The following is a 10884-nucleotide window of genomic DNA, read 5'->3' as shown; positions in this document are numbered from 1 at the left end:
ATTCCTCTTCCATGTGTGATCTTCAATACTTGATCATCACCTTTGTCAATTTTTTTGAACTTTTGTTCATGGACCACCAAGGAACTCTGCAACTCGTCCAAAGTGATTGACTCAATGTCCTTGGATTCTTCAATGGATACCACCACATACATGAACTTCTCACTGAGAGTTCTGAGGATCTTCTCAACCACCTTAGAGTCCGTCATGGTCTCTCCATTGCTCCTCATTTGGTTGGTGATTGCCAACACTCGGATGAAGTATTCTTCAACACTTTCACTTTCCTTCATCTCCACCACCTCGAAATCTCTTCTTAACTTCTGTAGTAGCGATCTCTTCACTCGAGCATTGCCACCATACTTCGCCTTCATCGAATCCCAAATGATCTTAGAGGTCCTCTTGTCTAAGATCTGTTCGAATGTCACTCTGTCAATGCTCTGGTAGAGATAATGCTTGACTTTGTGATCGTTGGTTCTGTTGCTCTCCAGTTGCAGGTTTTGTTCTGCAGTCAGTACAGTCGCAGCAGATGGTTCTTCAACGCCGGTTTCGATCAGACTCCATAGCCCTCTGGCTCGGAAGAAGTTTTCCATGACTTCACTCCAATGGTCCCAATGGCCATCAAACTGCGGAAGCTTCATCTTATCATCACTCATCTTTTCTCTTGTTTGGTCACAGAGCTCTGATACCAATTTGTAACCCCAAATGCTCTGTTTTGTGTTTATGAAACTCAGATTGTATTCAACTGAAAGCAATAGCTATAAGTAGCATTACAATGAAACAAAGAGCTCCTGAAATAAAGCAACAACTAACGCAACTAAACCACTAGAACTGGAAACTACTTGGTCCTAAAGAATAGGACATTATTGAAACAACTAACAAACGTGAAAGACTAAATCAAACCTCCAACGGCTCCAAACTTCAAATGGTAGTTTTGCTCCAACGGTATCACATTCTGGAACTCATAAAATAACCAATATATCGGTTTGGATTCTTTGGAATGATTCGGTTATACTAAAATAAAATGCATAATTAAAAGTCTAAATATAGAAAATTTAGTACTAAAACTGAATAAAAGAATATATATCAAATTCAAAAATAGCAACACTCGAAAGTTTATAACATTATAATATTAAAATCCAAAACTCAAAAAATTGTAACACTTAGCATGACTGCATGAGTAGTATGTATGTATACCATATACATAACTACAATTATATGTTCGGGTTATGTTTCGGTTATCGGATAAACCCGAACCGAAGCTATATCCAAAGTATCACAATATGAAACTCGATCGGATTATTAGCTGGATTCGAACCCGATCTGATACCTTTATTTCGGGTCGGGTTGGTGTTTCAGTTTTTGGCTGAAACATCAAACCGTAAAACTCCATCTGCTACTTCACTTGGATTGTGTGATCTCCAGCAATGCCTAGTAAGAAAAATGATAGATTTTGGTCATGTTTCCTGTAAAACCTTTAGCCTTGGTAGCACACTAACCTGAGTTACCTGATAGTAGTCGAGGAACACAGAGAATGAAGCCTTATGTTTCTCTTGGCTATAGATGAAAACTTGGTCCACATCATGTCATCATCAAAGGCCATAAAACATGGCCACCTTTGTATTCAATTTGTCTATGAGCTGATCTGCTGATCTTTAACTTTGTAGTTTCCCTGTTATTAGATACAAACATGAGAAGCATGTTCCATGATATCATGATTGACGATTGCATCATCTTTCACCACATCATATATATCTTCAAGAAACGTCTCTATTTTGCAAATATCAGAATGAGATTTGTCTCCTGCACCAAAAACGTGTTTTCTCTCTCCCACATCAATCCAACTACATCCAGGTACCTTACAGACTCCTCTGTCTTTCATGTCTTTCCTCAAAGCATTGACCTTCTCCCAACGTCCCTGTGAGGCATATATGTTCGAAAGAAGAACAAAAGCTGACGAGTTTTGTGGTTCAAGTTCAATGAGCTTCTCAGCAGCCATTTCTCCTCTAATGTCATCTCCATGGATACTACATGCACCAAGGAGCGATGACCATACTCTTGCATCTGGTTTCAGGTTTTGTGCTTCTAGAAAGTCAACGGCTTCTTCAAGATAACCCCATCTTCCTAGAAGATCAACCATACAAGCTACATGATCTACACGCGCTTCAATACCATATTGACTAATCATCATCACAAAAATCTTCCTCCCTTCTGACACTTTCCCTGCATGGCTACAAGCTGTGAGAACACCTAGGAACGTGATTTCATCTGGCGTGATATGAGATTGTCTCATGGAATCAAATATCTTAAGGGCATCTTCAGCGTAACCATTTTTAGCATATCCATTGATGATGGAGTTCCATGAGACAACGTTGCTTCTACGCTTCATTTCATCAAAAACTTGCGATGAACTTTTCATGTCCCCACATTTAGCATACATGTCTATTAGGGTGTTAGAGGTTAACTCGTCCAGGTCATGAGCCAAGTGGAAGGTAAGAGAATGAATAGCTCTACCTTCTCTTAAAGAGGATAAGACAGAGCACACTCGAAGAACAGTGACAAATGTTGCCTGATCAGGTAAAGCACCATCCTGACGCATTTCTTTGTAGAACTTCAAAGCTTCCTCATAGAAACCGTTCTGACTGTGCCCTGACATCATCCCCGTCCAGAGAACGATACTCTTAGGGCTTGGCAACTCTGAGAAAAGAACACACGCCTCCACAATTCTACATGAGTTCATGTATAAACCCAAAAGAGAAATCCCTAGATATTCACCTTCATATGAGACCCCTCTCTTTACTATTTGACCATGGAACTGTGTTCCTAAGATCAACGTTTCTGGTTTATCACAAGCTTCAACAATGGTGGCAAAAGTGATTTCAGATGGGTTAACACCTCTGTTCAGCATCTCTCGAAAGAGAACCACAGATTCATCCAAGTTGTTCTGAGAATAGCCTGCAATTAAAGTATTCATCGACACAACGCTCCACTCAGGCATAGAGGAGAAAACTTTACGCGAGTCTTCGATGACCCCACACTTGGCATACATGTCAATGAGCGAGCTCCCAGCGTGAAGATCCGTCTCTAAGCCACACTTGACAGAGAGGCAGTGAGCTTGTTTGCCTTGATAAAGACCACGAACGTTTGCACACGCCTTGAGCGTGCTAGCTAAACATGATCCATCAGACACCATACCGCAAGAATTCATCCTCTTGAACAAGTTGAAAGCCTCACTCTCGTTCTCGTCTTGGACATAACCACCAATCATCGTGTTCCACGATACATTATCACGTTCCCACATGCGCTCAAAAATCTTCCTTGCATCTTCGACACCTCCGCATTTTGCATACATGTCTACCAATGCATTTCCAACGAATAAGTTATCCGCTAATTTCTTCTTGATGATAACCGAGTGAAACTGGCTCCCCATGTCAAGATCATGTGATGCAGCACAAGTGCTTAACAAGCTTGTAAAGGTGAAATCATCAACGTTATGACCAGAGCATCTCATATCCATAAACAGTTCCATAACCTTGCGGGCTTCTCCGTTATGTGCATAACCTCTGATCATCGCGTTCCACAAGACGTCGTTTCTCTCCTCCAAAGCCTCAAATACTTTCGCAGCATCCTCCATTCTCTCACACTTCGAGTACATGCTGACCAAAGAACTCCCAACATATATATTACAGGCAAGCCCTTGTTTAATAGCCTCTGCATGAACTACCAAACCTAACTCAAGATTCGCTACAATCCCAATGGCGCTTAAAACGCTTCCTAGTGTAGAACGAGTGGATCTAACACCAAACTTCCGCATATTGAGAAAATACTCAACAGCCACTGACTCACACCCTCGTTTACCATGCCCTGATATCATTACATTCCACGCTACCACATCAGGGCTCGCCATCTCCCCAAACAACACACGTGCATCCTTCAGTTTCCCTAAACTGATGTAAGTATTTATAACTGTCACGAAAGCTAGATGGTCAGGACGATGTCCTTCACCCCGCATCTTCTCAAAAACTATAACAGCTTCCTCTGGCAAACCAGCTTTGACATAGCCAGAAAACAAACATGTCCAGCAAACTGTATTGGGATCCAATATTTCATCGAAAACTTGCCGAGCAGCACCTATACAGTCACACTTGGCATACATATCAACCAAAGCCCCTCCACAATAAGAGTTCCTTTCAAAACCCGTCTTCACCATACAGCAATGTATCTGTCTACCAAACTCTACATTACTCTCCCTAGCACAGGTCGATAAAACAATCGAAAAAGTGAACTTATTTGGGAAAAACAAACCCTTAAACAACGATACAAAACTCCTCAAGACTTTTCCAGGTAGCCCAATGCTCGAATACATCGATAGCATCGAGTTCCACGCCGTTACATCCTTCTCAAGCGAGTCGAAAACCTTCTCAGCGTAAGCTATTTCTTTACACTTGGCGTATAAATCAACGACGGCGTTGCTTAATCTCCCTCTGGAATCGATTCCGAGCGTCAAGCTCCGGGAATGTACGGCTTTGCCGATTCTCGAGGCGTGTACAGTTCTCTGAGGCATTTCGTCGAACACCTTGCGGGTTTTTAATAGTTTGCATTGCTCCAGACATATTCCGAGGAGACTGTTGTACGTCTCATCATGGTTGGGCGAAACTCGTTGTAAGTCCGTGGAGGAACTCAAACGACGTAACAAGGAGAAAGTCTCGTACTTGGGGGAGGACGGCGACAGGAGAACTCGAAAGCTCATGATTCAGATGGGAATCCGACAATATACGAACCGGAGATTGAACTGAGATCTCAACTGCTATATATCATGCAAAACAAAAAAAAAAATTGCATCCTAAACGAAAAGAGTCGTCGTAAGTAAACAAGGTCGAAGAACCGTGTAGACTAAAAAAAAAAGTTCAAACCTTTTAGCGGGAAAAATAACTAACCTTTTCGGGTCGACCCCAAAACCCGCGGGTTGAATATAATTTCAAATACAGTATGTGTATATTTTTAAACAATTAATCCCTCTGTTACAGTGTAATCCATGTTTCATAAAAAAAATTGTTTTTAAAAGATATATATTTCACATTTTCAATGCATATAATAATAGAAAATTGTAAACTTGAATATATTAATTGTGTTTACTAAATTTTAATTGGCTAGAAAACATGAAAATTAAATAACTAATCGCAAAAATAATACATTTAATAACATGTTTTAAAATTTTAAAACATACATCATTTAAAAGCGGAAAGAGTATAAATTAGGTGGTAATTAAGATGAACAATTGTTTGTTTATGATCTATTTGCTTTCATTTTTTTTGTTTAAGGGAGTAATTTTATAATGAAATTGGGTTTTGCTTTAACTCTATTGCATCTTGGAGTGAAAATGGAATAATGAACAAAATAAAATAAAATCATTCGGGATTGATTCACTTTGTATTCCACTATGGAGTGAAAAACAGAATAGAAAGTGAGCATTTTTTTTATTTCAAAATCCATTTTAGAGTAAATTATAGAGCCAAATTAGACATACTCTATGTGCCATCTAAACCGATTTTTAGCATATTGATTTATGAAAGACCAAGACAAAGCAAGCTCAAGGGTTTGTATCAGTTTAAAAGATTGTACGTAGTTCTCGTAGTTTGATACATAAAGCTATAGTTTCTCTTTTGCATCATCGAATATAATATCTCGATGATGTTTACTCAAAATCATTCAGACCAATGCGGGCCACCCAAACGCTTGTGAAGTATGTTTGATCCAGTGTAGCAGATCTTGATGGTGTTTACTCATATCGTTCAAACAAATGTGAGTCACCCAAATGCTTGTGATGTATGTATAATCAATATGTATAGTACACTATTAACTTGCTTTGAAAAATACCAAATACTTCTAGAAACAAACATATAAGACCAAAAAATAATTAAATCATAATTTGTGTTACTTCATTCTACTTAATATCACAATTAAAGTGAAACAAACATTGAAAAATGTCAAATAGTAAGAGAACCTCCATTGGTTAGAGTCTTTAATGAGTTCATAAAATTAATTTAATTATTAATTGTGTACTTTAAATAGTTTAGAACTCTTAATAATGTAATTAGTTTTGAGAAGGTCCCCCTATGAGGTTCTTAATTTTTTTATTTTTTTTTAGAAATTGAACCAATTGGTAAGATGAAAGTGTTTTAGATTTTTACAAGTATTTGAGAAGACAAACAAAAACTAATACACGAGAAAAAAAGTTTTAAACCATTTGAAACAAAGTGATAAAGAAGACGCCAAGTTCTTTGTTGTAGTTTGCAAAACTTACCCTCCATATGAGTATGGACTGACTGATACCAAACCATGACCTCTTGCCTGTTTATGAATTAAACTAAGACATGAGTATGACATCGGCCACCAAAAGAATCAGAAGAACTCAAAATGTGAGCTTACCGGGAAACTACTTTCATAACCATAGAATCTGTCTGAAGAAACCATTCCCAAGCTGCTTTCCCCTGTCTCTCGCCTCTGATCAAAATCTACAGAAGCATATTCTGGAACAGAAGATACAAAAGGAGGAAGCAAAAGAAATTAAATATAAAGCAAAAGAAGGAGAAAAGATTTGAACTTTGGTAAGGATCATAATAACCTCAACAAGATCATCGTTATTCCCTTTCGAGATACAGATACTAGCATTGGTTCTTTTCCTGATTTGGGTTATGACAGAGCCGCTTCTACCTATAACGCATCCAATAACCCTGGAAGGAACAAGAAGTTGCATCTTAACAGTCTCCTCATCATCATCATTTATCCTCTCTTGCAGAAGAAGAATAGCTTCAACAGCCATAGACTTCATATCATCATGAGACAATAACAAACAAACACACAACAAAAGACAATATAAAAACAACACTTTACAAAAGAAATGAAGATAAAAAGTGGAGTCAAACCTCTGTAGCAGTTTTAATTGCAACAAGTCTCGCCATGTTTTGATCATATCGTTGCTTTTCTAACTCGCTTTGTTGTTTCCTTTTACCTCCAGCAGCAGCAGGTTGCTTGATATCAGCTAGGCTTCGAACATAAGAGCACACATGTTGCATCCACTTTATGTCTCTGCCTAAACGTTCTCCGAGTTCCAACTTCTTAAAGTATCCAGCCTCTCCAACAATGTTAAATGTTTTGGGGTAGTCATCTTCAAAACTCTTGGCGAATTTCTTCTCCTCGTCAATGAATAAACAATCATATGAAATCAGAGGGTAAAATTCCGCGTCCGCCACTCTCAAGAACTTGCTCCACGACACCTTTTCGGCCTCAATCTTAGTACTAATCCATATCTCTAACTCCAGTGGACCTCCTAATTCGTAGTGAGTGAATAAAACCGCAAGCTTCTCTTCTCTAACACTTGATAAAGTCACAGTGTCATCATCACCAGCGTCAAACGGCAGACGCAGAAGAGGACCAAAACTCTCACTTGTAAAATCGAAACAGATTATGTGATTGTCAATCCTTTCGTATGTCTTCCTTGGTGAAGCAGGCCAGTAAGTATTTCCTTGAGAGACACGCCACGCTGATAAAGTTTTATACATCAAGAGTAATATATAATATATACATACACATACTTGTATTTTAAAAACTTAGGAGCAAGAAACCCCCCCCCCCCCCAATGAGGTTGCTCTCAGAGGCTTAGTGGCAAAAACAGATTCCTTGAAGAAGAAACTTCTCTTGGCGTCTGTCTTGTGTAATTGTTATATAGTAAACCAAATATTAATCTTTGTTTGTGCGTAATTTGATTTACAATATATTCTGTTAAAACTGTAGTACAAAATAATATTTGCCTAATTTTAAATGATTTCTTATATTTTTTTCTTTTTTAAACTAATTATAATCACTTTATTTATTGTCTTTTGCAATTAATTTGTCTTCATCTATTATAGAATTACAAAACATAACTATTATATTTTTACATTTCTTTTTTTTTTCATTTTTTTCAAACTACTTCATTAATTGCATTTACTATAATAGTTTGACATAATTTATTTTACTTATTAACCATAATAATTTCACATGTTTGAATGAAGTTACTCCATTTTTTGACAAGAAATCAAACCGGTTAACAATTTTGTTTTACATAATTAGCTAGAAAATGATATTCAGAGTACATGTTGATTTTGCAGGTATTAATTTTTTTGAATTTTAAAATTATATTATGTCCGGATATAATAAAATTTGTTGACGTACGGGATTCGAATCGGATTCTTACATATCCATAGGTTCATAGGAATCTAATATTAGACAAATAACACATATGTTTAAAAAGCCAGTAAGCAATTTATAAAAAAAAAAATAGGATTTTTAATGTAAAAACCCCCTAATTAAGTTTATTTTGGGTTAAAACCCCTAAATTAAAGATTTAACAGAAAACTTCCCAACCTAAATTATCTTAATGAATCAGACCCTCCGTTAATTGTCCGTTAAAGTTCGTGAAACAACACGATTTGTTAATAAAAACAACACAATGTTTAGCTAAAAATATCATGTAGTTTACCATTATCACTTTTAAGTGTAAAGTCCCATTACTGAGAGATACGAGGGATGAACCCTAATTTTCGAAAGAAAGATTTTGATTATCTTTAATTTAGTTCTTGTGAGAATCTGAGAGAAGCTGTGTTCGTGAGTTCAAACACAATGACAATCTTAACTCTTGACATAAAATAAGTACAAAAACAACACTTGAAACACAATCAAAATGTCATAGAAACAAGTTAAAACAACACTTTCACCACTAAAACAAGCTGCAACCACAACTCTATCTTAACAACTTAATTTAGTTAGCTTTTAACCAAACTGACTTACTTTTATTCCTTTCTTGCTCTTCTTCTTCTTCTTCCTCCATTTCTTGCGCTCCAAGCTTCTTCTTCTTCTACGTGACTCCTTGGTCACTTCCTCTTTTTGTGTGGCAAGCTTCCTTGCTTTCACTTCTTCTTCTCTTAGAGGATTTAATCAAGGTTCAATCTCAACACTCAATGTCAAAACAATAGCCAAAGCTCCTCTGTGTATTTCAGGAGCTAATTCCATTCAAATTTCGCCTGAATAGCACAATCAATTGAAAACAAAACTTTAAACAAATTAGAAAAATCACATAACAAAGTGAAAGCAAAAGAGAACAAAACGAAAGGCATAAAGTACACGAATCACCACGGAGAAGATGAACAATTATAAACTTGAAAATTTGAAGAACCCTAATTTTAACTTTGGGATTCGCCGTACAGATATAAGGAAGATGAAAACCATGTAGTTTTTTTTTTGCATTTATTAAACTATGCGTTCCATTTAGACGGAGATTTTCAAATTTATAACGGGACAACTAAAGGAGGGTCTGATTCACTAAGATAATTTAGGTTAGGGGTTTTTTTTATTGAATCTTTAATTTAAGGGTTTTTATCCAAAATAAATTTCATTGGGGGGGGAGGTTTACATTAAAAATCCAAAAAAATAAAACCAACAACCATGCGGATGCGCAGATCAAGCTCTAACATTTAGACCTTATGCTCTTTCGCCTTCGCGAACTGCTTCTTCTTACACGACATCTTAATCAAAACATTATATGTCTGCAGATTAGGCACCAAATCCGCTGTTTCGATGTAGGCAAAAACAATGACTCGACTCTTGGCCATTGACCCGCCTCCACGAACGCGCTGAGTAGAGAGTTGTAAGATCGAATCCCAGGCTCGCACCCGTTGTAAGTGCTTGGTCGGGCATTGAGTTCTTTTCGTAGGTTTTGATCGTCGCACTTGCATCATCGAACATCAGATATGAAGGATCTCGACGAAGCAAGCTTAAGGGTTTGTATCCGTTTAAGAGATTGTAAGTCCGTAATTTTCATGCATGGTTTATTCATTTACTCACCCACTCGTAGTCCGCTCGTAGTCGTAGCAAATGATTTAAACTTTTAAAGTGAAAATCTCTTTATGAATAGTCACTACGGCATCGCCACAAGTCAAGAGATGAAAAATATATAAGGAACCTTCAAAACCTAAGTAACAAAGAAACGATTATTAAACCCAAATCTCATGAGAAAAAAAAAGAAGAAAACGACTATGTAATCGTTTACATGGAAGACCATGATTAAACCGGGGTTCTTAGAGTGCGGTTCTTAGCGGAAGTTAAGAAACTGTCTCTTAACTATTAACTAAAAATGCTAAGAACCGGTTCTTAGACCAGCTCCATTGGAGGGGTTCTTAACACAAGTTTTTAACAAAAAGAAAAACAAATAAATGAAAAAGTCCAAAAAAGCAAAGAACCGCTGCTTAACATGGGCTTCTAAGAGCACCCACATCAATAAACCCCCTCTTGGGGTTCATCTTTTCAATTTTTTATTATTAAAATTTTTTTTTTTTCTTTTTGATTTAAAAAAAAAAAATTAGACCAATCGCGGGCCGCCACGACACGTGGGGTCCGCGCTACAATGATGAACTTTAGGAGAGAGGGGTTCAGCCCAGAGAGCTTTAGGAGAGAGGGGTTCATAGGATTGAATTATTTTATTATTTTTTTTTCTTGATTTCTGTGTGAACTCCCCCCATAAACCCTCAATGCGGATGCTCTAAGAACTTGTAAGAAGCCCTTACGTAGCAGTACACTACAAGAAAACAGCGGTATTCTGACGGACATTCCGGCGGAAAATGAAATCCTCGGAATTTCTCGAGGAATTTCCGAGGATATTCTGAGGAAACCCAAAATTTGTTTTCCTCGGAATTTCCTCGGAATTCTGTCGGTATATTCCGAGGAACACTTGATATACTCGATCGATCGATGCGTTTTTTAACATATATCCATCGATCGATCCGTTTATAAAAAAACGTTCGAGATTTTGTTCATTCGATCTATTGGATATCCACATCGATCGATGGGATAATC

General features: G+C 37.3%; 3 protein-coding genes across 3 annotated transcripts; all 3 read right to left on the bottom strand.

Moving 5' to 3' along the window:
* Positions 1-1106: 1106 nt before the first annotated feature.
* LOC106329517 (pentatricopeptide repeat-containing protein At3g09040, mitochondrial) lies at positions 1107-4901 on the bottom strand. Its single transcript, XM_013768203.1, has 2 exons — positions 1503-4901; positions 1107-1425 (listed from the first exon to the last, which is right to left on the bottom strand). The coding sequence occupies exon 1, from the start codon at positions 4742-4744 to the stop codon at positions 1673-1675; it is 3072 nt and encodes a 1023-aa protein (XP_013623657.1). The 5' UTR covers positions 4745-4901; the 3' UTR covers positions 1107-1425; positions 1503-1672.
* Positions 4902-6173: 1272 nt separating this feature from the next.
* LOC106330178 lies at positions 6174-6926 on the bottom strand. The gene is made up of 3 exons (XM_013768705.1): positions 6620-6926; positions 6424-6509; positions 6174-6345 (listed from the first exon to the last, which is right to left on the bottom strand). The coding sequence occupies exons 1-3, from the start codon at positions 6824-6826 to the stop codon at positions 6174-6176; spliced, it is 465 nt and encodes a 154-aa protein (XP_013624159.1). The 5' UTR covers positions 6827-6926.
* On the bottom strand, positions 6927-7556 carry LOC106330177 (F-box protein At2g38590-like; the record flags this gene model as incomplete). The annotated part of the gene is made up of 1 exon (XM_013768704.1): positions 6927-7556. A coding segment is annotated over exon 1 (630 nt), but the record flags the coding sequence as incomplete, so codon positions are not given.
* Between the last annotated feature and the right edge of the window lie 3328 nt (positions 7557-10884).

Source organism: Brassica oleracea, chromosome C3 (genome assembly GCF_000695525.1).
Source record: "Brassica oleracea var. oleracea cultivar TO1000 chromosome C3, BOL, whole genome shotgun sequence".
Lineage (NCBI taxonomy): Eukaryota > Viridiplantae > Streptophyta > Magnoliopsida > Brassicales > Brassicaceae > Brassica > Brassica oleracea.
The sequence above is the reverse complement of the archived record's forward strand: the minus strand, read 5'-3'. Positions and strand labels throughout refer to the sequence as shown.